The sequence below is a fragment of the Phyllostomus hastatus genome, unplaced genomic scaffold (genome assembly GCF_019186645.2).
Source record: "Phyllostomus hastatus isolate PE091 unplaced genomic scaffold, TTU_PhHast_1.1 phas_contig_524, whole genome shotgun sequence".
NCBI classification, from domain to species: Eukaryota; Metazoa; Chordata; class Mammalia; order Chiroptera; family Phyllostomidae; genus Phyllostomus; species Phyllostomus hastatus.
Genome location: NW_025333900.1, coordinates 6604290 through 6631610, shown reverse-complemented (window position 1 = coordinate 6631610; position 27321 = coordinate 6604290). Strand labels below are relative to the sequence as shown.

The window sequence follows — 27321 nt, the reverse complement described above, 5'->3', positions numbered from 1 at the left end:
CACAAATCCCGCGGCAGGCGCCGCGCCGGGCCGGCGGAGGGGCCGGCGAGCCGGCGTTTCGGTTCAGGCGCGTTTAGGCGGCGAGTAAGGCCTGCCCACCCGGCACGCCGCGGGGCCGCGGGGGGACAGCGGCCCCAGGAGGGGACTCGACTCCGCGGCGGTTCCCGCGGGGTCCCCGCGGGCGCTGGTGCAGGCTCGGCCCCGGCCCCGGCCCCGCCCGGGGACCGCGCGCGCGTCCCGCCCCGAATTCCCGCGGCCGCGAGCCGCGTTCCCGGTCGAGCCCCGCCGCCGCGCGACGGAGGGCGCCGCAGGAGTCCGAGTCCGGCCACTCGGAGCCGCGGGGCCCCGGCGGGCGGCCCGGGGGAGCCGAAGATGGCGGGGCGGCCGGGCCCGGGGCGGCCGCCGGGGGCCCCCGGCGCCGAGCGCCCGGCGGGGCCCGCGCAGCTAGAGCGGCGCCCGGGCCCGCGCACGGCCTCCTCCCCGCCCGCCGCGCCGCGCCGCGCCCCGCCCCGCCCCGCGCCCGCCCCTCCCCGGGCCGCGGCCGTGCCCCGCGTCGCGCTCCCCGGGATGGCCCGGGCGCCTCGGCGCTGCCTCGCGGAGCTCACGGCGGAGCGGCGGCGGCCGCGCTCGAGGGGCGCGCGGCGGCGGCGGCGGCGGCGGCGGCGGCGCGGCGCGTGAGGGGCCGCCTCGGGCCGAGCGGGCGCCGCCAACATGTCGGATACCAAGGTAAAAGTTGCCGTCCGGGTCCGGCCCATGAACCGACGAGGTGAGGATCTTTCCGCTCGTTTCTCTCCGGGGTCTGGCCGAGGGCGGGGGCAACTTTGGAAACTGCGGGGCCGCGGGGCGGCGGCGCTGGGCGGCCGGCGCGCCCGCCGAGGCCGGAGAGCCGGGCGGAGGCGGCGCCCGCACCGGCCCGTGCAGACCCCGGCGCCGGGTGTCCGGCTCGGCCGCCTCACGGGAGAGCGCGCGCCGGCGGGATGCTCGGCTTTGCAGCGTCTGTGTTCCCTTTGCTTTCAGAACTGGAGCTGAGCACCAAGTGTGTGGTGGAGATGGAAGGGAACCAGACGGTTCTGCACTCTCCCCCTTCCAACACCAAACAGGGAGAAAGGTAACGCGGGCGCACGGAGGGCGGGAGGGGGACCCGACCCCGCGGTCTCCAAGTTTGAGCCAGGAAAATGGGAGTGCTCTCTCCTATTGTTAGGAGGAGCGGCTTCAAGTTTGTCGCACACTCGTCTCTGAAGCTGCTGCAAGTCCAAGTTCCTCTCCTCCCTCCGGCCCCCCTCCCCGCCAGAGCGGCGTCGGGCCGGGCTCCCTGTCCAGCCGTGTCTGTGGCCGCCGTCGGGGCACCCAGCCGGAGCCGGGCCAGATGGGTGGGACCCTGGAGAAGACTAGTCCAATAGCCACATTTTACAGATGAGAAGGCTGAGGCTTGAGTGGGCCAGTGTCTACCCTACAGCCTTATTTTTCGCGGAATCACTGCCCCAGGCTCTTTCCACCGCTGCACTGTTTGCTTTATTTGACAGACTTGTTTAGGGACTGTGTGTGTAAAACGAGAGAGGATCCCACATAAAGCAAAACAGTCTTGTAAGATGCAGGCTCAGGCCTGGACCATTGAAAATCTTTTTCTTTTTCTTTCTTTCTTTCTTTTCTTTTTTTTTTTGTGTGGTTCTGAGATGGGATAATGCTTGAATGTAATACGCGAATTTTGATTTTCAAGGAAACAAAAGTAGCGTCGGAGCGGTGTAGACGCTGGGGGGATGTTTAAAACGGGGCTGCCTTTACTAGATGGCAACATATTTGCATTTGAAAAGTTCTAACTGTTGGATCCTTATTAATTCTGCTCTATTCCACCCAGCAGTATGGGAAAGTGCCCTAAAATAATTTGAATATTTGGCATTTTTCTGGTAAACCCCCCCCCCCCCCCGCCAAGAAAACGGCTGGAATTCATTCAGTATAGCAATGCACTAGCTTATTAAAAATAGTAAAGAAAAAACAGGATATTTGCCAAAATTAATTCTCTGGGACATGAGTATGAGGTTGTGTTTCTAGAAGTCACCTGTTGACTGACACACTACAATTTAGTGATTTTTGCTCTTCAAAGATTTTCACTGGAAACTTGGAAGCAGTGTTTGTTACTTTATTGCTAAAGGTAGCAACTGCCTCCATTCTATAATCATGTAGTCTTTGGGCACAGTTTTGCTAAATTTGGGGAAAAATGATCAAGACGTAAGATTTTTTTAAAAGAGGCTAGCAATTTTTGCAAACATTTTGCTACCCAGAGCAGATTGTTCTAGTGATAGTAAATAGCTAAGTTATGTAGTTATGTTTAAAATGTTGTGTTAAATGCTTTTCAATAATGGATGTATCCATATCCTTGGGTAATATTTTTAGATACATTTTAAATATAATGTTTTAGATTCATATATAGCAATATAGTTGTGTATTTTATGGTTAGTAAGTAAACTCATTGAGTACATTAAAATAGCTACAGGTTGAATTAGATAGCCAGTGTTTTTTTCCCCCAAACTGGTTTTTGTCACATTGTTTCAGAAAAAAAATTCTGTGGGGTCAGAGTCTTCAAAGCAGTCTGGGAAACAGGTAGAATAGTTTAACTCCTGTTATGTAGCTGCTGCTTCGCTTGCCCTTGCTGGTTTGGCACCTGTTTCTTGTCACTCCTAACCATAAGGAATGCAACTGTTAGCTACTATTTAGTGAAATGAAACTTTGTCATGTGTGGGGAGAAACAGATTTAATTTTGTGGAATTTGGATAGAAATTATAACTGTAGACAGTTGATTAGAAATGCTAAATAATCAGTTGATCAATTTTAGGGCTGCCACTGCCGTTATTAATCAGGGTTTTTTAAAGTAAAAATGTGTAGGATGCTTTTGGGATTTATCCATCTGCTTGCTTATTGGAATAGCCCCTTCTCTGAAGTGACAAGAATAGCATTGAGATATGGGTGTTCTCTTGTTCTGTCCTTCTGACAGATCTGATTCTTTGAGTGACGGATGGGCACTTTCTGTAGGGTTCTGCGTGGTACCAGTCACTTAGGTTACAGACCAACTGAGAGGGGTCAATGCAACAGTGTTGCTTGTAGGTTAGGATTACTCTGTGGCAAGGATGGAGACACCAAATGCATTTTGATTTTCATTATGCAGCTTGGTTTCATGTTTCTCCACCAGGTTTTCCCTTAAAGCAACAGTGCATTTGAAAATAGAGACAGTTCCTCCCTTGGGCTCTGGGTTGATTAATTGAGACAGTGATCATGTTATGTTTACAATTTATTTCTATCATTTGTTTTGAGATAGAGCTCAGGGGAAGGCAAGAACATTATTTTTCCTACCTAGAAGTCCAAGGTTTGAAGTATAAGAAGTCCTTAAATTTGTATTGGAAATCCTGTATCAAGTTGAGAAGTACTGCTTTCCTGAGAATTGTTAGAAATTATTAATATATTAACTGTGAATAGAAATTTTAAGTTAGTGGGTGAAAGTTTTCAGTCCTATCAGTGAGAGTGCACTGATCTTTAGGGGAAGAAACAGACAGGCTTAGCTTTCATAATTTTCCCCCTTTATGGAATCAAAGCCGAGACTACATGGTGAGGACTAGAAGATCACAGGGCTTCTGGGGTTAATGGTGTTTGTTTTGGTCCTGATATTTTAAGTTTATAGTATACTGCAGAGATCCAGGTTAATAGTTGATGTGTATACTATTAATGTTCTGAAACGTTAAGACATATATGAATTTGTTTCTTAAAATACAGTTGTATTACTATGCAGGAGACATTTCAAAGTTCAAATGATATGGGCACCATACTTGGCACAGGGGATCCACAGATAACTACAGGCCCAGTAACTGTGGGCCTATGTCAGGGGACCTTGCCTTTGACAGGTATGAGAAGAGGGAGAAAAATCATTAAAATGCAATGTGGTAGATTATTTAGAGAATGTTTTTGCCATTGCATGTTCTGTATTACTTGGAAATTATCTATTTCTTTTTCTGTCTCCTCTCTGAGGCTGTGAGATCCTTAAAGGCAAGTACTTTGTCCTATGTACCTTTGTGTCCCATGCTTTTGAGCAGCGCCTGGCATAAAGCTGGTGCTCAGCAAATGTCTGTACCACTTAGGTTCCCAGTGTGATGGAGCACTGAGGAGGGGCTGTGGAAGTGACTCAGGGTTCTGGCACCCGGCAAAGACAGGTGGCATTTATGCTGGTCATGTGGGTGCTAATAGTGTAGATTCACTTTTGCAAAACAGGAGAAAGTTTTTGCCAAAGAAAGTGAAAGCATACCTGCCAGAAATGACTTCTGGGTGATTGTGTGTGCACGTGTGTGCATGTGTGCACACACATTGTGGAACAGGATGTAGAATTGAGGTAGTTCAGGAGTAGGGAATGGAATAAGAACCCTTAATTTGCAAAATAGACAAGAATTAACAAAAAATCAAAGTATGAAGAGATGTATGGTAAAAACTCATCCTTTCACCCCGCCTGTCACTCCTGCTCTTCCCATCCCCCCCAAAAAAGAGATAACCACAATTATTACTTTCTCATGCAGATTTTAGACATACATACTATGTGTTATTTATGTATTTCAACAAAAATCTTTTCTACCTTAAAGTAGCAGTAAATTAAGACTCATTTATTCTTTTTTACATCCAGTATGGATGGGAGTGGTAATTTTAACAGTATTTATGGGTGGCTTATGAATCTGATCTTTATAACTTTTTAGAAGTGAAGCTTTACCATGAAGAGACTATAAATAGAACTTGCTTTCTGCAGAAGTTTTTGTTCTTGATTATTTTATGCAAGTAAATTGTAGGGCAAGCATTCAAAGTGATGTGTATATAAGCTGGCTAAATTAAAAAGAAAAATTGAAGTAAATTTGGGCTCTTAGTAAAAGAGCATCAAAGTTTTATTTTCTTGCCCATATTTTCCATACTGCAAGGTGTGCAGCATACCTTATAAAGCAAGTGAGGGAAGGTCAGTGGAAGAAAGCTATGTCTTTATCCACTGCATGTATATTTTGTAGTTTATGCATTGTATATTGCAAGTTTTTATTTCCACACTGGCTTCCTCTGCCACTCCAAAATGCTTCCAGGATGGGTCCTTTTGCTCAAGTGTCTATATATACCAGAAATTTAAATATTAGTGAAAGTCATACAAAATTTAAAAGATTACCAAAGAAGCATAACATTCCATATTATAAAATTATTTGGATGATTTTGAACTCTGTTTTCTGTGTTATTACTTTTTTCTCTGGCTCAAATATAATAGAGTTGATTGTAAGAAAGGAGTATTTAGGTCCCACTAACGCAGGAGTGAGCATTGTTCATGCACGGTATTGGTGGGAGTTTAAAGCACATTGTAATGGAGTGTTTTCAGTAGCTGTCAACATTTTCTGTTTCTTTGCTTTACAGTAAAAGTAGGTTGAGCTTTGGCTGGGTGGTTCAGTTGGTTGGAATGCCGTCCCATGCACCAAAAAGCTGTGGGTTTGATCCCCAGTCAGAGCACATATGGGAGGCAGTTGATGATGTGTCTCCCGCCCATTGATGTCTGTGTGTCTGTCTGTCTGTCTCCCTGTCTCCTTCCCTTTCTCCCTTTCCTTTTCTCTCCCCCCACCCCCACTGTCCCCTCTATCTCAAAATCAATAAAAACATATTCTTGGGTGAGTATTAAACATAATAAAAATAAAATAAAGGCAGATTGAAATCTCTTGCTTTTAAAAAACAAAACTAAAGTGATTATAATGCAGTGTAGATGAATGATTTTAAAGTTATTTTGTTCATAGTCCAGAGTTAAAAATACATTTTACATTATGAACTGTGTGCATGTGTATGAAGGCTTATGAAAAAAAAATCATAAGTGCTATGTCTCTCTTATTTTCCGTCCCTTTCAGTTCTAATTCATTTTAGAAAGATGGTTGTGACTTACTGAATTAATTTCACAGTCCACTAATAGGTCTCACATTTATAATTTGAAAATGCAAGTTTAGAGGGTAAGAGGTTGGATTCTATGTCAGTAGGTTTACAGTTGTGAGTATGTAAAACAGTTTATTCTTATATTATAATATTACTTATTAATATTGTATTATTGTATTATTTTCCACATGAACTACTGTAAACCTACTTTTGCCCCACCTTGCATATTTCAATCAGTATACATAGTTTAAAGTGTAAAGTAGTTCTGTAATTTATAAAGGCTATGATAAAAAAAATAAATTCTCCTCTTTATTCCTTGTCCCAGAGAGGGCTATATATGGCAATTTTAGATCAGTCTTTTGGAATTTCCCTCCATATTTCTGAGTAACATCTGGTAGTGCTAGTTGTTGGGTTTTTTTTTAAACCCTCACCCAAGGATATGTTTTATTGATTTTTAGAGATTGAGGGGAAGGTGTGTTTAGGGTGTGGGGGGAGAGGGAGAGAAACATCAATGTGAGAGAGAAACATTAATTGGTTGCCTCCTATAGATGCGCTTACTGTGGGGATCAAACCCAAGACTTAGATATATGCCCTGACTGGGAATCAAACCCACAGCCTTTTGGTGTAAGGGACGATGCTCCAGCTAACTGAGCCACCAGCCAGGGCTGGTGGTGCTAGTTTTTGATTTGCTCTCTTTGTTCTCTTTCTGTGTCCTATCCCCAGCCCACCCCAAATTCCTCCCATTCCCCATTTTCCCTGTAGAGTTATTTAGTAATTTTTGTTATATCACCATTTAGTGTTTATATTGTTTGCATGACCAAATAGAATACTATTTATAGTTGAATTATATACTATACGCTCTCTTTTCCTGACACATAGAACTTTTTGTTTTCCATCGAGCTAACAATTGTGTCTATTTTTTCCTTTTCTTTAATTTGTTGTTTTTCTGTGTACTTACTTTTAATTCAACATTTACATTATCTGCTCCTTGCCTGAGTCTCACTTCAAGACGTTCAAACACATCAAGCACTTTATTGATTTCATTTTCTTAGAGACATTTCTCCTTGACCCTTCTAATATGCTCCTTATGAACTGGCGGCCCTCTCTGGCTGGTTTGGCCGCCATCCAGAGGTTTCTATCACGTCATTCTGAGGATTCCTTTTACCTGTCCATGTGTGAGGACTCCTTTTACCTGTGGAATGTCTTGTTTTTCTGTTTCCCTGTTCTTTCTTGCTTTACTGCTTAAATTTTGTAGAGCACACCCTTGAGTACTTTCCTTAGAAAAGGTGCTTGGGAGGTAAAGTGTTTTTGAAACCATGAAATTATCTTCATTTTACCTATCTACATCATCGATATTTTGGATGACTATCAAAATAAAGAAGCTGGTTGGCCTAATATCTTTTATCTTGTTGGTGTTTCTGTTAAAAAGTCCAAAACTATTTGGATTTCCAATCCTTAGTGTATAATCTGGATTTTCCCTCTTTGGAATCTTGTGGAATATTCTCCACCCCTCCCTCCCCCCTTTTCGGATAAATATTGGGACTTTTGACCTGGAAACTCATGTTCTTAAGTTCTAAAAAAATTCTTGAATTAATTCATTAACAAATTCTTTATTCATTCTGTTTGTTTTTTTTTCCCCACTGGAACACTTATTTGGATGTGGAGTTACTTTCCCGAACTGGTCATCTAATTACTTATTTTTCTTTCTACTTTAAAAAAATATTTTATATTTTTGTTTTTAGAGAGAGGGGAAGGGAAGGAGAAAGAGAGGGACAGAAACAATGTGTGGTTGCGCTCCCTCTTCTGCAGACCTGGTTGGCAACCCAGGCATGTGCCCTGACTGGGAATTGAACTGATGCCCGTTTGGTTCACAGGCCAGTGCTCAATCCACTGAGCCACACCAGCCAGGGCTTTTCTTTATACTTTCACCTCTTGTTTCTTATTCTACCTTCTGGGAGATTTCCTCTACTTTATATTGAATCCTTATGTTTAATTTTTCTTTCCTGCAATCATGTTTTTAATTTTCAGGAGCTCCTTTTTTTGGCCTCTGTTTTTATTTTTTTGATGGTATTCTGTTCTAGTTTCCTGGTTCAGCATTCGTGCCCTCTTTCTGGGGACATTAATGATAGATTCCTCTGTGTAGTCTGCTCTCTCTCTCTCCCCTCCCCTGGCCTATAATGCATTGTTTTGTTTGTGTTGGTCTCTAATGTTAAGGACCTATCTCAGGTGTGGACTCTGGGGTTTCTCCAGAGTAAAGACGATATATGTTTTATTTTTGTGTTCTCAGTGCCTACATTCAAGAATGCCCAGCACACAGAAAGCATTTTGTAAATACTCTTGGCTATTTAAGCAAAACTTATTACTGTTAGAAGCTTCTATCAAATCCCCTTTTTATTTAACTTCCCACAATAAAAATAAAAGTAATGATTCTCCTAAGAGCATATGTAAATGCTAAAATTGAAGGTGGTAGCTGCCCCCAGAGAACTCTCAAATTACCCACATTCAAGAAGGTAATTAGTTGTAGTCAGGACAGAAAGTTGGAAAATTTTGAAAAAATCCTATTTCTGTATTACTATTGCATGCATTTTAGGTCAGAAATTTTTCAAAGTCACTTTTAATTAAAAAATGTGTAAACATACTGGGCTGGGAAAAAATTTTTAAATGATACCACACTGGCCAGTTCGTTATCTTACCACTTAATTCAGCTTCTTCTGACAAAGTCTAGTTAGAGGTAAGTGTATAACTTGGATTGTTTCTAATTTTCAGTAAAATTGTACATGTCATGTACTCAGGTTTTTAAGAAATTTACAGGAGCAACTTTTTCCCCAATAGTATGCTTTTTGAAGACATCAAGGTTTCTCAGAGTTATTCTACCACAGTTACCTTTTCTTAAATCTTCCTGGGTGCTAGAACAGAGACCATATTAATGTATTAATTCAGCAGAATTTACGAGTTTGTACAACATTATCTAAGAAGGAAACAGAATAGTAGAGACTCCAAGATACACAGACATATGCAGGAAGATGATTTCGTACGTTGATGATGGAAGAAATTAAATTCACTAACAACAGAGCTGTCAAGAAAACAAGTAATGCTAAAATGTATATTAAAACAATCGAGTTGATTTAGGTGTGATCTTTTCAAAGAAAGTCACTCTATAAAGTATTTCTGGGAATGTAGACTTGCAAATTCAGGAAGAAAATGTGAGAAACACATAGTTGTTAGGTATATTTGGCAGTGTACCACCCAAACTATGTGGAAACTCAGTAAACACGGGAAAAATAAGTCAAATTTTTACATCTCTGAAATTTTATTTCATAAAATGCATACTTCTTTGATTTGATTGTAGGATCTAAGTTTGAAGAAGAGAGGAGAAATTATTTTCAGTATTAGAAGGGCACCCAGTCCAAGCTTTCTCATTTGCTTGAAGTCAGTCTTTATTTCATGTTACTGTGAGGTGGAAAATTCAGTGAATCATTGATCAAGTAGTGAGCTATTTTACCAAATGTTCTTGGAATGTACTTTTCACATCAAAACACAACTGCCTTTTTAAAAAAATTGCTTCCTTAGATACAGGGTCTGGCACAAATAATGCCCCCTTTTTATTACAAAATCTTTTATTACAAAATCATAATCATGTAATTCTGTAACATAACAATATCACACTCAAGCCCACCATGTGCCATTTTAAGAGAAATGTTCAAATTGCTATCCATCTCATGAGAGACATTCACATACCCTACCAACCACATGCAAGCAAGCCTTACTTCTACCACACCCTGAATTTTTGCACATGTAGGTGTAAGAAGCATGGCAAAATAAAAGGGGGGGAGTCCTTGTTCAGCCAAGTTTAATGAATCAGTTATTCTTATTTTTCCTCTATTTTCATATTCTCTTTATTCATATAATAAATTTTTGCAATTACAATTTTGTTTTGCTTTTCTTCCATTTATAGTTTGTCATCCAATATAGTTTTCACAAGTAAACAGGGGTGAGCAAAATTAGGTTTACAATTGTTCATATGGAAAATAATACAATACTTAATATGTAATAGTACAAAAATAAACTGTTTTGTGTAATCCCAACTGTAAAATTGTTTTTGCTCATTTCTGTAATAAAAAAATTTTTTTAATTCTCATCCAAGGATATGTCTATTGATTTTAGAGAGGGAGAGAGGGAGGAAGGTAGTGCAGAGAGAAGCATTGATGTGAGAGAGAAACGCAGATTGGTTGCCTCCTGTACACGCCCTGACTAGGGATCAAACCCACAACCTAGGTGTATGCTCTGGTGGCGAATTGATCCTGCAGCCTTTTGGTGCACAGGATGGTGCTGCAGCCACCTGGGCCACCTGGCCAGGGCCCATGCCCATAATTTTAATAATTGAGCATTCTGTTGACTTTTATCATTTTTAACCATTTCTATATTTTTGGACCTTAAGGTTGTTTCTTTTAGTGATTATAAATAACTGAGACCATCCTTATGAAACTTTTAAATAATCCTTTGCTAATTGAAAGACATTTCTTCTCAAATAAGCTTGCTAATATAAAAATATATCTTTGAAATTTTACAACAGCATGGACTATTCTCTTTCATTATAATGGAGTTAAAAGTTGATAATTTTCAGATATAGGTATGAGATAGGTCATGGAAAAATTACTCTCTATTGGCAGTAACAAGAGTAGTGGTTTCCTCACTTGAGTGTGCAGAGACTCATCTGGAGAGCCCCACCCCAGAAGTTTCGGTCCAGTAGGTCTGCTGTGTCACTTGAGAATGTGAATTTCTAAAGAATTCCTGGGTGATGCTGTTAGCTCAGGACCAAGCTTTGAGTACCACTGGTCTAGATGAGGACTGTCCAGTAGAATTTTCTGTGATTATGGAAATACTTCATGTGTTTGCTGTCCATTATGGTAACCACTAACCCTGTGTGAGTATTGAGCACTTGAAATATTTGCTAGGGTGAAGAGTGGAACTTTACATTTTATGTAATTTTCATTAATTTAAATAGCTATAAATGGCAGGTGGCTACTGCATTGGACAGCATAGGCCTAGAGATGGTTCTCAGCCATGGTTACACATTAGAATTACCTGAGTGCTTTTTTTAAATTTTTATTTTCTTTAAGATTTTATTTATTTATTTTTAGAGAGGGAAGGGGGGAGAGAGAGAGGGGGGAGAAAGAGAGGGGGGGAGAGGGAGAGGGAGGGAGAGAAACATCAATGTGCGGTTGCTGGGGGTTATGGCCTGCAACCCAGGCATGTACCCTGGTTGGGAATCGAACCTGCGACACTTTGGTTCCCAGCCCTCTCTGAATCACCTGAGTGCTTTATAACTAGATGCCTTGGTCCTACCCCCAGAGAATCTGGCTTAATTGGGCTGCAGTGCAACTTGGATGTTGGGACTTTTAAACACTTCCCAGGTGTCCCAGTTACTGTTGTCATGTAACAAATCACCCCAAAACTTAGTGGTCTAAAACAACTACTTTCTTATGCCCATGGATTCTGTGGGTCAGGAATTTGAACAGAGCAAAGTAGGTATGAGGGTCTCTCCTCTGCAGTGTGTGGGGCCTCATCTGTGAAGACTAGAGGTCTGGGGGTGTATTCATCTGGAGGCTTGACCAGGTGCATGTCCAGGTGACGTACTTGCATGGTCGGCACTTGATTCTCATGTGTAGCCAAAGTTAAAAACCACTGGTCTGCTGTAGTAAACCAAGTTTTAAAGCCTACTTTCGTAAGTTGTCCTTTGGTTTATTTACCATTTTGATTGTGATCATCTATGCAAATCCTGAAAACCACTAACTTTCTCAAAATTAATGTCTGAAAGCCTCATAAAACCAGCCTAAATATTTACCATATAAAGACAGTTTATGGAACTTTAACAGGGTCTTCCTGTGCCAAAGGTGGTTATTATTGTAAAAGTGAAACCTCAGAAAGCTAAGTAAATTGTCTTCCATTTTTAGAAAAAGCCTCCTACTCCTAGTCAAGTGTATTTAATCATATCACCTCTCCTTATTTGTTTGTACAATAGTTTAATTTCAGCAGAGGGGAAAAGAATTACCTGAATTGTCTAGATTAGATGCAGGATACTTGCCTATTCTTTCTCCTGTACTGACTTCCTGGGAAGTACAGGCTTGTCAGCTTTCCAGTGGCCTGTGGGCCAGTTCCCTGTTTCAGGCCCTTTAACCATGTGGTTGTACCAACCTCAGTTCCTGTGTATTAATCAGCATAGCATGATAAACAGGTACAAGAATGAGTGCCTCCTGGTTCTGCCCCTAACTTGGTCTGTATCCTTGAACTAGCCATAATTCTTTTTCATCTGAGTTTCTTCATCTGTAAAATTGACAGCTAACCTAGATAAACTGTTGTGTTTTTTTTTTAAGCTCTAAAGTTCAGATTTATCCCAACTGTATTTAGATGTAAAGTTGAGTCACATAGACTAAGTTGGTAAATTTATAGGGGCTGAAATGGGTTGCATTGTAATTTACTTCTCCTGGGAGTGTTAAGAGAGCTGGGAGGACAGGGTCACCGTTCTGGGCAGGCCCCACCTGTGTGCAGTAGCTGACGAGAGAATTGAAGGTGTCAAGTGAAATGAGACAGCCACCAGCTCCAGATACCCAAAGTCGTTATCAGGTGGCTGAGGAGCCTGGGTCCTTCACAGATATTCTACATGCCTCCTTCCTTCACTGGGACAGCAGTTCCTGCATATGGCTGCAGGGCATTGTGAATCATCTGATTTGGACTTTTCAATTAGTTTTCATCTTGTACAGTTGTGCTCTTTCAGGACCCAGTGATTTTTAAGCTGTTCTCATAGGCATACAGCTGTTTTATGCAATAAGTATGTTTGTATGGGGGTGGAAAATGACATTTCCAGAGCTGTTAGCTTAAAGCTTACTTGGGTAGCTTGTTTTGTTTCTGAGGGTTCTGTTACAACTCTACCAAACTGTAGTTAATCCCCAATATTTTCTGTCTTCCAGTGGTGTGTGTGTTTCCCTCTGGTTTGTGCCTCTTACCCTTTCTTTAAAAATGGATTGGAGTTGTTGACTACGTGGGAGTCTGGTCTGTAGGTGTGAGGAGTGTCACTGCTGTCAGAAGAAGCATGAGGACAGCCTCTGTTTGTAGTTTCCTTGAGGAAAGAAGTTTGGAACCTTGGGCTTTTTTTTTTTTTCTTTCTTTCTTTAAGACAGCAACAGGAAGGAAGCCTTTGAGTTAAGGGAAGCTTTTCCCTTTGCTGTTGGCTCTTTGCATTGTCTGAGAAGACACTCCCTAGATTGTTACACCCACCACACATGACCACACACATCCCTGTCTCTCCAGCTGGGAGCCTCAGAGGAAAAAGGGCAAATGATGGTGAATTGCATAGGCGATCTCTTGTGAGCAAAGGGTAGATTTATCCCAAATTTTGGGAAGGCTGTAAATGATAAACTCACATGTAGTTTGTTGATCAAATTAATAAGCGTTTAAATATACCTACCTTCTGTGATTTAATAAAACAAACCATCAGAATTGATGCTTAGTGTGTGCACATATTATTCCAGCTAAGCAGAGAATGTATTAAAGGTTTACAGCTGAACTTGTAGTTGTAACTGCCCTTTTTAAAATTGGATAACAAACTGTTAGAGTGTTTTGTTTTATTTTGCCTTTTTGTTTTCTACCCTTAACTACTTCTATTTATATAGTTAATTAAAGCTTAGTATTCAACATACAAATTGTAACAGGGAATGGTTACATTACTACATTGAGAAAGATACTTAGAATTACTTGTTTCTCTTGGGTAATGTTTTAAGTAGGGAGGGGTGTGGTAGAGAAAGCTTATCGAGATAATGGTGTTAAATTTGAGCAGCCTTATTGAGTTTTAAACATCTGCTTTTTTTGATCTAGAGTTACAGTACAAATAGGTAACATTAGCATGGTAATGTCACTTTAAGTTTTTTTTGAAGCCTTGAAGTACTGCTGACTTTGATAGAACTGTATTCTTCTCTTGAGGATGGTAGCTTAGTCTGAATTTTTATGATGAATTATGTGTTGGAAATAATTTTCCAAAATTGCTGTTCTACTGTACTTCTAAGGGACTTTAAAAAAAGTTCTCTAGGCAGGGTATTAACTAGTTTTTTCTAAGAATGACTTCTTGCAAAAATGCCCATAGATTGGTTCCGAGAGTTGAGAACCAAAATTTCAAAACCAGTAGAAATTAAAAAATTGGAGAAACAGAGTTTCTAGCTGCTTTTAAATGTGCTGAGAAGCACATTACAATGAAAACACCACCATATCTTGATTTTGCACTTAATAAAAAAAGGGACTCAACAGAACAGAAGGAAGGACATAATTAGAATTTAAACATTGGATACATTTACTTTTGTAAAACATAAACTCACTGCGTTGTTAATTTTCTCCTTTCCTGGGAACTGACAGGAACATCACCGCCGGTGACCTCTGGACTAAGACGTGTCGTCGATGTCCCTGGTGCCTGTGATGTCTACTGGGAGGGCCCTCAACAATTAGAGTTTCTGAGCTTTTTGGACTCCTTTGGTCCTTAAGGCCAAAGCATATAGTATGTATTTTTAAATAATTTTTTCTTTTAAAAATTGAATAGAGCCCTGATTGGTGTGGCTCAGTGGGTTGGGCATCGCCCTGCAAAACGAAAGGTCACTGGTTCACTTCCCTGGTCAAGGCACATGCCTGGGTTGCATGCCAGGTCACCAGTTGGGGGCGTGAGAGAAGCAGCTGGTCAATGTTTATCTCCCTTTCTTTCTCCCTCTCTCTCCCTCTCTATAAAAAATAAATAAAATCTTTAAAAAAGTTGAATAGAGTTCTCCTTATTTGTGTGTATAATTGAATTTGTTAAATGGCAGGGTACATCTTTGCTTTTGTATTTTGATATATTGAAGTAACCTCACCAATCTATTTAGAAGTTAACCTAAACAAAGTTTCAATTTTTATAATTATTGTGAATTACCTTGTAGCTGAGCCAGAGCTTTTACTCTCGATGAAGGAAAATCTTTTCTTGACTTTTGCAGTGTTTCTGTGGCCATCAATTGGGTGTGAATAACTAGTTTTGTAAAACACTATCAAGTATTGTGAGAGAATGATGTAGTAGCCAAGAGTCACCGAGTGGACTTTGAAGGCAAACTGTTCTTGTTTGAAATTGACTGTGTAACTTACTAGCTGTGAAATGTTGGGCAAGTTCCTAAACACTTGTGTCTTGGTTTCCTTCTCTGTAAAGTGGGAATAAAAAAAGTACAGACATCACAGGGTTAGGGTTAACAGGGTGCCTGGTTCATAACATACACTAAGCATGGACAATTTCATTATTTTTATCACTGTAGAACACCGAAAGGTTATTTACCTGGGCTTTTTTTTTAATGCCTAAAAACAGTGATTAGAGAAGGAGGTCTCAAAATTCTTACTTCTAAGTGGTAAGAATTTTCTGATTACTTTCTATTTAAATGTGGATACTTTAAGACTACCTTTACAATGTAAAATCAAGTACTTCACCATCTCAACTGCCAGACAGAGGAACATGGCTTTGCTGAGAGGGATGCAATGAATTTTGTCGAGAAGGAAATTCCTTCCATGACAGGTGTTCACCAGTTTCTGGTCATTTGGCAGTCATTTTTTTTTTAGGTGAAGAATTTTTGTCAAGAACTTGTATGTGAATACCTGTAAGAAGTCAATGTTCCTGATAAAACTTTGCCATGTTTTTAAAAGTGTGTGTGTAAAGAATGGGGGCTGGTGGTAGGAGGGTGCAGCAGAGCTGTGGGGCAGTAAGTGAGGGGGAAAACCTCAGTGCAGATAGCCTGCCTGGAATGTCACCCATTGTCAAACAATTGTACCTGACATGAGGGCCTGTTTGTGGGTTGTAGGGATGGGGCTGTAGCTCCAATTCTGGAACTTCAACTCTGTGCTCTAGTTATTGGGTGCTGCTCTCCTTTGTTACCTTCGACATAGTGCATCCTCAGTAAATGTTTGTTGTACTTCATTCTGTTTGTAATAATGTGGTTATGGGGCTTTAGTTAGTATAGGGGATTCACAGGTGAACAGAACCACCTAGTTATAAACTGACTTCTCAGAAAATGTCTGAATCTGAAATGTTGTGTTTAGTAATATTGAGCTTCTGTACTTCTTTTTTTCCTCCTATGGCAACTGACTTTATTATCCTAGTCCCCAGGCTGGTGACTCATTCTGTTTATTATACTGGAAACATGAACTCAGGGCCTCTCCATTAGAAATTCAAAATAGAGCCCTGGCTGGTGTGGCTCAGTGGATTGAGTGCTGGCCTGCAAACCACAAGGTCTCAGGTTGGATTCCCAGTTAGGGCACATGCCAGGGTTGTGGGCCAGGCCCCCAGTAGGGGGAGTGCAAGAGGCTACCACACATTGATGTTTCTCTCCTTCTCTTTCTCCCTCCCTCCCCTCTCTCTAAAGATAAATAAATAAAATCTTAAATTCAAAACTAGAGAAATATTTTTACTTGTATGTCTGGTTTTCTGGCACCCTTAAGTGAATATGTTTTATTTCTGAACTCTCTTTTATTTACTTATTTCTTTTTGGTAGTCATTTGGTTTTTGGCATTCTTTTTATGTCACACTGAGATTTGAGAAATTAGGCTATTTCACAGAAACATTCTAGTTTCCTTAGAATTTACTATTGATCTTCTTTAAAAGTTTTTTTTCAAAAACTATGTCATGCAAACCTAAATGCATGCATATTTGCGGTATTTTTTTTTAAATACAGGAGAGATGTATGCCCTCTCAGAAATTTTGATCAGTTTATCCATTTTTGTGTGTGTGTGTGCAGAAATACACTAAAACTAAAGAGGAAGATAAAACATTTTTATGTGCTAAATACTTTGTAAATTTACATGAATGAACATGACATGTATGCTGTGCTTTTCTCTTTTTTTCTGTCTGCACATCAAACATCTCCACCAACATTCACAGCCTGTGGCCTTGTAATTGGGGAAAGTACAGGTGTGCATTTCTGCTGTAGCCTCTGCCTGCTCTCAGCTGTGCTCTCAGAGTTTGCTGCTTTGGCCCTTGTTACAGCCCTTGAAGCAAAGAACAGGATGGGGAATGGGGAGGAGGAGGAATTAGGGGAGGGGAACAGGCCTGGGCCCTGAGCACCAGCATCCTGGCTGCTCTGACTTTCCAGCCTGTCCCCAAAGCAGCCTTGGAGTCAGCAGTAAAGCCTAGACAGGGTGGGGGGTTGGGCGAATGTCTTAAATTTAAAGCATCTGGGTATGTGTTAGATGTCTTCAGAAGATAAAGCCTTTTACTTGATTAGTCAACCTTCGTGATTAGACAGACGCTACTCAGCATGCATCAGATCCTGTCAGGAAGTGTCATCCAGGTATGACACTGAGTGCAGAGGAACATTTTTATTTCAGGGTTCTGAGAGAAGGGATCTAATGACCACCTGATAGTAACTAGATTTCAGATAAGTTACATGTGTATAGCAATTTGCCTGCTTCAATTACCAGGTTGTTTGTCAAAATTAATTTTAATGCAGTCTTTTTTTTTTAAATCTTCATCTAGGGACATTTTTCCATTGCTTTAGAGAGAGTGAGAGGGAGGGAGTGAGAGAGAGAGAAAGAGAGAGAGAGAGAGAGAGAGAGAGAGAGAGAGAGAAATATTGATGTGACAGAGAAACATCGATCGATTGACTCCCATACTTGCCCCAACTGGGGACCAAGCCCACGACCTACGCACTTGTGCTGACAGGGGATCAAACTCTCAACCCTTTGGTTGATGGTACAATGCCAACTGATCACACTGGCCAGGTCTTTAATGCAGTCTTTGACCTTAAACATCTGGATCCTGGAAAGCTCTGGCTGTGGGTATTAGTGACAAGGGACTTCTCCCTAAGCCTCTTATTTAGTGAGTTCTTTCCAGGGATGTCAGTGATAGGCTCTGGTTGTGGTGCTGAGCAGAAATAGATTATAGCCATTAAAAAGCCCAGAATCCTTTCTCCTTATTCTGGTGCCCTTCTTCCATTTGCGTGACCAAAACCTGTTGGCCTGAAGAAAGACAAACAGAAGTGCCGCAGAAGGCCAGCTTGGTCACGTGTGTGCCTACGGTGGGCTGCTGCAAAAATGCAAACTGATTGGTTCTTGGTCTGTGTTAGAGCTGCACAATGTGGTATTTCAGGAGGACTGAAAATTCTTGCTCAAATTTGAACGTGAGGAAACTTAAGCCAAAGCTACCTCTTTCAAAAGTATCTCCTTTATTTAATCAAGCCCTTGGGTAAAATGAGGTGGTTTGAGAGTACTTTTTTTCCTTGTAGTGTTGGCAGTGCAAGATGCTTGCAGGCCCCAGAGCCTTGTGGTTCTGTGCACGAAAGCTCCCACCTCACTGATGCTCCAGAGGTGCTCCAAGTTGTTAGGACGTCCCAGCCTGCCCTTTGGCAGGTGAGGTGGAGTTGAAGTGGTAGTTGAGGAACTGATGTGCCTCCTGGGGCCTGTAAATTGGAGGCAAATAACAATGCTCCTATTTCCAGTTTTCTGAAAAGCTATTTCTCTTGAAAGCTTTTCAGTTGCTTGTGGCTTCTTGCTTGCATAATGTGGCCCTTTAATAAAGACTTCTCATATCGTAGCAGGGTATTACATCAGAGCACGCAGCCACATGGCACTGGCGTCATGACTGTGTGTGACCCTGTGTGACCATTGTCAGCAGGGGGCGGAAGCCCTAGGCAGTGTCTGGTGCTGCCTGCTCTGGCCACTGTTTCATGGAGGCCAGTACTCAAGTGGAAACTGCCTGACATCTCACATACTCCAACATGGGTGACAAATAGATGCTTCCAGAGCTCTGTGCTGCTTTGCACCAGCTCAGTGAATGTTGTTTAGAGTACATCATCTTCAGAAGGTAAACCACTTGTTTCTCATTTTGGCTGGACTACTGCCTTGATATTAGACTGGACTTTTGGGAAGGAGCTTGACATTTTATTTAATAAACTGCTCAATCTTCTTTGCTTCCATTGGCAGTTGAGGAGCTCTGTGCATAGTGAAGGGGAGGTAGAGCACATATAGGAATCATGTGGTACCCTGTGTCTGACTACACCTCCCACTCATTACCTCCACACCGAAGGTCAGCTGATCCTCTTGGGAGGCTGGCACAGCAGCGCAGCTGTGCCCTCAGGAGACTGCCTGGAGGATTCTGGCAACAGGCCTTGGGAACCGTGGGTATGTGAAGAGATGTTCCAGGCTTCTGGTCATTCACTAGTTTCTAGAGTGTTTTTACAGGTTAGAGGTACAGCTGACTGTAAATATTCTATTAGTGTGTGCTTCCTTGCTTGCTTGTTTATTTAGCTTACTTACAAGCGGAATGATACTTACAAAGTGCCTTGGCATTTATTCACTGACAGTTCATTATAGCTCTTTTGAGTTTAGTCATAAAGTAATGAGTAAATATTTACAAATATTTGAGCGGAAGGTAATGACCACTTCTATGCCCTGAACCGCAAACGGCTTACCTTTTCTAGAGTATAAACTTGAGAGCAGAGCCCTTTATTTTATTTATCTCCTATTTGTTCTGTACTTCTTTCCCTCAGCAGCTGGTACATGCCTGTACATAGTAGGTGCCCTCAGGTGTGTATGATTGGATACAGTGCAAAGGTATGGATACATTGTGCCTGGGTATGTGAGTCTGTGCGTGGAGTGCTATTATGTGATCCTCTGGCTGTATCCTTCACTTGTGGTTCTACTGCCTTTAATTTCTGCATTAGATTGTTACATAATGTCAGGCTGTGCACTGTCATGTGGCTGTTTTGGATAAGGCAGTGCAAATGTAGCTCTGGCCCCTTACAACTTTTACTACCACTGCCTAGGGCTGACAATAAGAGGCCATCTCTGTTAGCACTACTTAGAGGTTGATCCAACTGAGGGGCCACCCAGACTTTGACAAAGTTCATATTTTTAATTTGCTGCACAACCTACATAGCAGCCTCAGCTGCAAGTTCTGTACAGGTCACTAGTGGAAGAGAATCCTGTTGTAGCAAAGCATACATGACCTTAGGTATGTTTCACTTCCAATAGTGCCAGAGCTGTTGTCTGCCCCAGAGGTGGTGTGTGTTCCCAGACTTGGGTGCACCCTACGCCAGCCAGACTTGGTTGGTGTTGATGTGGGTCATATTATGAATAGTTTTTCCTCCCCTTGTCCTGGATGGAGAGAGGTGGAGAGACAGAGTTAAGGAAAAGAGAAGATATTGGAGTGAGGTGCTTGCTAACCTGGGACAGCTCCATGAGTGGCGGGGGCCATTGGCTTGCTTACTCTTCTTTCTCCCGGTGGGTAAGAGTACCTCTCATTCTCTGGTTCCTAAATGGCAGTTGGGTTGATGCTGCAACTTCTGCTTGCCCTTGTGGCAGGTGTCAATTTTTTAAAAACTCTGAAACAGAGAGGTCACAAGATGCTCTTGAGTATGCCAATGCCCCAGGAGTGCTAAGGATGGCGGAAATTCAGAGTGTGCTGTCCAGGCGTGCACATGGGAATGGAAGTCACACGAGAATGGCGTTTTACAAGGATAGCTTTGAGTCTGTTAGTATTTACATTATTATGTAAGCCCTTGCAGGCTTTATTAAGTCTTTATTAACACTATAAGGCTTTATTAAGCCATTACAGGTTTTAATTTCTTAAGCACCTTATTAACAAGTTACTTTTGATATAGTTCCCAACAATTACAAAACTTTCGGGAGTCATAGTACCATGGCTGAGCCCTGTTGGTTCAGAAATCAGACCAGAAAGGCAGAAGACTCAGTGCCTAAGAGCAGGAGAAAACCCATGCTGCAGGCCTCACCTGCAGGGGGTGCAAGATGGGCAGCAGCTTGTAGCAAGTTGTTGCAAATAGCAGCCCATCTGGTGGGGCACTTCATGACTCAAGAAAAACTGGCATCTTTGCTCCTGGAACCTACAGCCCTTCCAGAGAATGCTTTGGATAATTTTCTGTGCCTTGGGCAAGTTGAGTTTTCCAGTCTTTGGGCAGTTGAGTGTAAGAGGGCTCTTGCTATCTTACTTTCTTCACAGCATTTAAAAAATGATAAAGGAACAAAACTGTGCTACTTCTAGTATTGTTTTAATCCAAGTGTCGGTGTGACTGACTTTTTAGGAACTCGCAGCTAACTTTTGCAGGGCTCAGGGTTTCTTTATGCAGGTGAAGTGAGAGGCATATATCCTTCCTTCTCTTTTTGAAATCTCAAATAACTTTTTAACAGTTTTTCTTAATTATAAAAGTGGTGCCTATTCACTGCTAAATGATTTAGAAAATGTAAGACATTAGAGATAAAATAAAATTTGCTCGTCATCGCTTAACATTTTGTTGCATTTCTCTTTTTATGTGCATGGTAGTTGTACTGCTGAGATGAACTTTTAAAAAATTTATTGATTTTTTTTTAGAAAGAAAGAGGAAGGGAGGTATAAGTAGATGGATGGATGGATGGTTAGATAGATAGATAGACAGATAGATCAACTTGTTGTTCTACCCACCTATATATTCATTGCCGTTTCTTGTATGTGCTGTGACTGGGGATTGAATCCACAACTTAGGCACATTGGGACAACTGAGCTACCTGGCCGGGGCAAGAACTTATTTCCTAAGGTTATGAAAAAAAGCAATTGCATACTGCCTCTAGGCTGTAACATTATCAAAAATTATAAAAACTTATAATACTAAGTTAAGTAAAACATTGGTCGAAGTCGAAGTTCTATCTCATTGACTTTTTTGGTTTTGCTTTATTTTTTAATCTTTTCCTTCATCAAAGTTTTCTCTGTCTTAGTTTCCCTTTCCTTTGAGAAAGTGTGCTCAGTACTAAAAGGGAATAAATTGTTCACTAGCCAAGATAGATGCCACTGGCATATTTAGCATTTTCCTTCCCTGTTGATGAGGCAGCATGTGAAAGGCATCTGGGCTCCCTGGGTGTGAATGTTGACACCTGTGTGTCTTCACTGGGTGGTGAGGAGCAAGCTGCCTGATTACACTGCTCCTTAATTTCCAGCTCTGTAAAATAAATAAAGCACTTAGATTAATTTCTTGCATGTGGTAAATAACATGTTGGCTATTTTTATTAGTGTATTCTTTTTACTCTTAATGTAGTAGTAAGAACCATAGACAGAGGGATGATCCTGAAGTAGTGCGATACACAACGATTTTAAGAACATCAGTACTGATACTGTCTCACAATTGCCAGGAGGGTGCAGCCAGGCTAATCTGTGCCGGGTGTGTGTGGGAACAAGCATTGTGTCGTGCTCGGATGACACTTGTTATTCACACCCTCCTTTGTCATAAATGCTCCAATTGTCACGTCTTGACCAGTGAGAATCTTAATTGTGTCCTTTCACCTGCTCTTCAGAACTTTGGAAAGTGTACTTGCTCACTGGCGAAAGTGCTTCAGAATAACGAATACCTACTGTTTCAGGATATCACTTGGTTTTGGGGGGGAGTGGGTGAGGTGGGGAGGACCTTAGAGACAAATTCTAAGGGGTGCACCAGGTCATTTCTCTTGAGTGCTAAAGTATCTATGTTAGGCCACTTCAGAAATGGAATTATAAAGATATACACACAATTTTTGTGTGTTGACATTGCTAATTTTCATTTTAACCATACCTTTTTCTTACCACCTATTTGAGAGTTTTTAATCCCAAAATTGTACTTCTCTTTAATTTGATGAGCATGTGGTTATTCCTTAATCTGAAATTATGACTAAAGCTAATGCGTTATCTGTGACTGCAAAGATAAATCTAAACTTAAACCCTCATAATAAAAGAATTATTATCCTACTGGATAAAGAATAAGATTTGACATCCCTGATGTCTTCAGTGGCTATGCTCTGAAAACATACCACTAAGAAGCACAGTTACATTACTTTGCTTTGAGTCACTTGTAATACTTTTTCCCCTCTTGATTCTAAAAAGAGAATGGAACTTTTGACTAAGTAAAAGTTATGTGAAATTTTGTAAGGACAAGAGAACCAGCTTCTATGTCTAAACTCTGAGTTTCCCTCATTAATTGTTGAAATATTGGCCAGTAAAATGGTCTTTAGGCGATTTGAATCAAATGGAACAAAAGCCTATTCTTCCTTATCTATGATTTTTTAATATTTGAATACTGTTCTCAGATGGTCAAGTTTTGGATGGTTTGTATGACTTTTATGGCTTTATCTTGGATTAAAATTAGCCAACTTCAAAGCTCTGTAGATGGTGATAACCCAAGTCCATGAAATATTTGACAGGCTATTACCATTTTTGTTCAATTTTATATGCCATTAACAAAAATCCTTCTGGGTTTCTCTTCAGGAAAGTGGCATCAGTCTACAATTTGACAGCACTCCACTTACATTTATTTTCCTCCTTAGTATAATATTGACATTTTCTACCATTTTTATGAATTTGATTCACTTGTGCTTTATTCATTGATTAGGTTCAGTACTTTTTATTTTCTTTGCTTTTTCTACATTTGAGGCCAATAGGGAATAAGGTACAGATTCCTGATGTCACCTTTTGAGAACCAAAGACAGGGTTCATTAAAACATCCTTTCAGGCCGGTGAGTGATCCTAGCTTCTAGAAAGTAGAAGAAATTACATATTTGAATATCATTTGCATTTTGTCTCCCATTCTTCAAATGTGTTTTGTGAGAATTAATGAGGTGACTACAACATGCTTGGCTAAAAAGAGAAGGAATAGTTAGTGGGGTTGATTTACTCTAAACTAAACAACTGGTTCCTGGAAAATATTCTTTAAAATCAACTTTGTGGAGGTATAATTTACTTATAAGAAAATGCACCCATTTAAGCATATACCTTCTTGAGTTTTTACAATTGTATACACCCGTGTAACCACCATCACTACAATACAGAACATTTCCATCATCCACATAGTTCTCCTGGGTCCTTTTGCAGTCATTGGTAATATATATTTTTCATATTTCTAAACCTTTTACTCCCCGTGTTACTCCACATGACATTCTAACTCCCTTCTCTACCCTACTTCTATCGGTCACAATGTTGAAAGGGAAACAAAAGCCTTTGATGTCTAGATGCAGTGATTATGTATTGTTAATTGTACTGTGTGGGATAAATGACTGTCCTTGTGAACTTTAACTTGACCATGTAGTAGGAGAGGACAGACAGACCTACCATCTAAACAACTGAATCATGCATATATGTGAGACACTGTGGGGCTGGTTGATAATGTGAGCTTGATTCTGCTCACTGTTTTGTAATTCATTAGCCAGAACGAATTGAAGAGATAGAACTTAAGTCAAACCTGAGGACAATTCCAGTTGAATGGAAAAGTGTTGATTGGCTGGATTACACCTCCAACATCTGGAGGCTCCAAAGAGAGTGAGAAAGAGGACTGCTGAGAATTTGTCAGGACAGAGTAGACAAAACAGTCATGCCTGGTTCTCTGGCCAAGTAGCTTTTGCATGCCTGTCAGTGACCTCCAGACTCAGGCAGACACACCTGCTGTGCCCACACCAGCATCAGCTGTTTCGGTAGGTTGGGACCGAGGTATAGATGATTGTATCTGCCTCCACCCACTGAGCCTTTGAGGCTCCTGCCACTTGCTGGCTGTTCTCATTTCTGTGGTCAGTGTCCCCCTTTTTTTGCCTCCATTGCCATGTGCTTTCACATATCTTTTCTGGGCTGGCTGTTCTCCTTCATGGCCTCCTTCATGGTTTGCTGCTTGCTTCTCTCTTGTGTCTCAGCCTGTGCAGGAAAAGTTTGACTTGTTATGACTGTTTCAATTCTGTTCTTCATTTTGTTACCATATGTTCACTGAATCTAAAATGGTATGGATTCTAAGTCACATTGGTATTCAGGTGCCACAAAGGAAAGAAACACTGTTGCTAACTGAATCATGAAACCTTGAATGTAGATGTAGCCTAATTTCAAATCGTTAAAATGTGTATGAAAAACACAGTATTACTAACCAAACACAGAGTGCTCTAGAGTATAGACTGGAGCAAAGCGTCAAGGGGGAGGATATCCAGGGTGAAAGAAGAATAAGAGAAGTCATTTGAAACCATGGTAAGACATTCAGTGTACATGGCAATGCCCATGTAGCTGCTGCAGGTGGACCTTATTGTTGGCTGGAGGATCCTGGAAGTCCATGTAAAGAGGAAAACAGCTACTGTTGTTACTAAGGCCTGGGTGAAACATCTCCTTATCTTTACAATATCATTTAGTGAACAAGATCCTCAAGAATATCTTCACTGTAGTACAGTCACTTTCCCCCTGCTTTGTTGACATATAATTGCCATATAACATATGTAAGTTTAAGGTATATGTGTTGATTTGATACAGTTATATATTACAAAATAATCACAGTGTTAGCCAACACTCCATCATGTTACATAATTACCATTTCCTTTTTGTGGTGAGGACATTTAAGATCTCTCTTACAGGTTTGAAGTATATAATGTTTTTAACTGTAGTCACACCATGCTGCACATTAGATCCCCAGAACTTGAAATATAGTTGATTGGTCTGGTTTGTCTGTATAATTTATGGTTGTCAGTTTGTAAAATATTGTAAGTGAAGTTTGCCTTTCATGTTCTGGCCTGTTCATGGATAATATAAAACAGCAATCCCCAACCTTTCTGGCACCAGGGACCGGTTTTGTGGAAGACAGTTTTTCAGCAGATGCGGGTAGGAGGATGGTTTTGGGATGATTCAAGCACATTACATTTATTGTGCACTTTATTATTATTACATTGTAATGTATAATGAAATAATTATACACCTCACCATAATGCAGAATCAGTGGGAACCCTGAGCTTGTTTTCCTGCAACTAGATGGTCCTGTCTGGGGGTGATGGGAAACAGTGACACTTAAAATGTGTTGCTTATGTCCAGTCTACTCTGTAATCTTGTTGTCATTGCTGTCACCACAGAAAACCCTCTTCACAAAGACAGGATGTTGGAAATGGAAGCAGGCTTTTCAGTGCTTTCATGGCAGTCTCAGGATATTCCACCTTTAATGGACTTTAATCCAGAATGCATGGAGGTTTGAAGTTGTCTCAAATATACTTTTAAGGACACTGTTATTTGTGATCTCAAGCAGTTGATCCTCTTCCAACATGGACAAAGTCGATTCACCTGGCTTATTCACAAGTGGGTCACAGATCCATTCCTCCCCAGTTCAGAGGTCTTTTGTGGTTGGGAAGTAATGCTCACACTCTTCTGAAAGCTGAGATAGGTGACCATGTACCAGCTGGGAGAAAGAAGGCCCTGGCTCAGTCTCTTTCAAAATCTCTTAATGTTTGAAACAGGTCAGACATCCCAATGTTCACTTGTTGCCCCCAAATTCCAGTTTGCTTCGAATGCAGCTACTTTAACTGCCAATTTGAACACAGTTGTCATTCTCTCCTGATGTGCAGATTGAGTTCATTGAGAAGGTTGACTATGTCACACAAGTAAGCAAGTTTTGTGACCCATTCTGTGTCACTGAAATGTGCGTGACTGTTTTTCCCAAAGAAATCTCTGGAGTGTCTCTTGTAACTCATCCTCTCTGGCTGGTGATCCACCTGTAGAAAGCCATCTCACTTCTGTGTATAAGAGGAGACGTGTGTGTTCTGTGTCCATCTCGTCACAGAGGGGTGGCATAAACAGATGTGAGTTAAGGGCATGTGTTTTAATGTGATTGATAATTTTAATCACATCCTGCAAAATGATGTTAAGATCAGGTGACACTTTTCGGCTAGCCAGCATTTCTCTATGGATGACCCAGTGCATAGACTCACATTCCGAAGTGACCTATTTGACCTGAGTAGTGAAACCAGAGCCATCCAGTCATGGCAGCCACTCCATGAATACACTGACACAAAATGACCAATTCGATTTTCCTGATCTGTAATCATTCAAAGACTTGAATAGTTCTGCATCTGTGGTGTTGGTCAGCAACAAAAGTATACGCCCTCATGCACATCCTCCTGAAAAATACGTCTCACAAAGACAAGCATTGTTACCTTGTTGTCAACATCAGTAGACTCGTCAACCTGGAGTGCGTACCATAGTGACTCATTAATCCTAACAATTGTGCCTCAATGTCTTTGGTATTTCATCAGTTTACCTAGTTATGGTGTTAACCCAAAGAGGAACATGTACCACCTTTTGAACTGCAGCCTCTCCTAAAAGTTCATGACAAATGTGCTTAGCAGCAGGCAGGATCAGCTGTTCACCAATAGTAAAAGGCTTCTTAGGTTTAGCAGTGTGCTTAGCCCCTAAGAATGATTCTCTCAGTGCAGACACATTTGATGAAGTGGTGGACTTCAATAATTGCTTCTGTTCTTCATGTTCACATTTTTTTCTTTGAACAACTCCAAAGGCTTGTCTTTTAATGCAAGGTGCTTGGTCTCCATGCAGTGAAGCAGTTTTGAAGGTTTGATGACTTCTTTGGATAGCCAGTCACCACATATTGTACAAAGTGG

At 41.2% G+C, this 27321-nt stretch overlaps 1 protein-coding gene across 8 annotated transcripts in view; it reads left to right on the top strand.

Moving 5' to 3' along the window:
• The first annotated feature begins 531 nt into the window (after positions 1–531).
• KIF13A (kinesin family member 13A) overlaps positions 532–27321 on the top strand; it is a 201556-nt gene continuing 174766 nt past the window's right edge. For all 8 annotated transcript variants that reach the window (XM_045847011.1, XM_045847009.1, XM_045847010.1 and 5 more), the window contains exons 1-2: positions 532–766; positions 1018–1108. In XM_045847011.1, coding sequence (XP_045702967.1) covers positions 712–766; positions 1018–1108 — 146 coding nt within the window. In that variant the 5' untranslated portion in view covers positions 532–711. The remainder of the gene's footprint in view (positions 767–1017; positions 1109–27321) is intronic.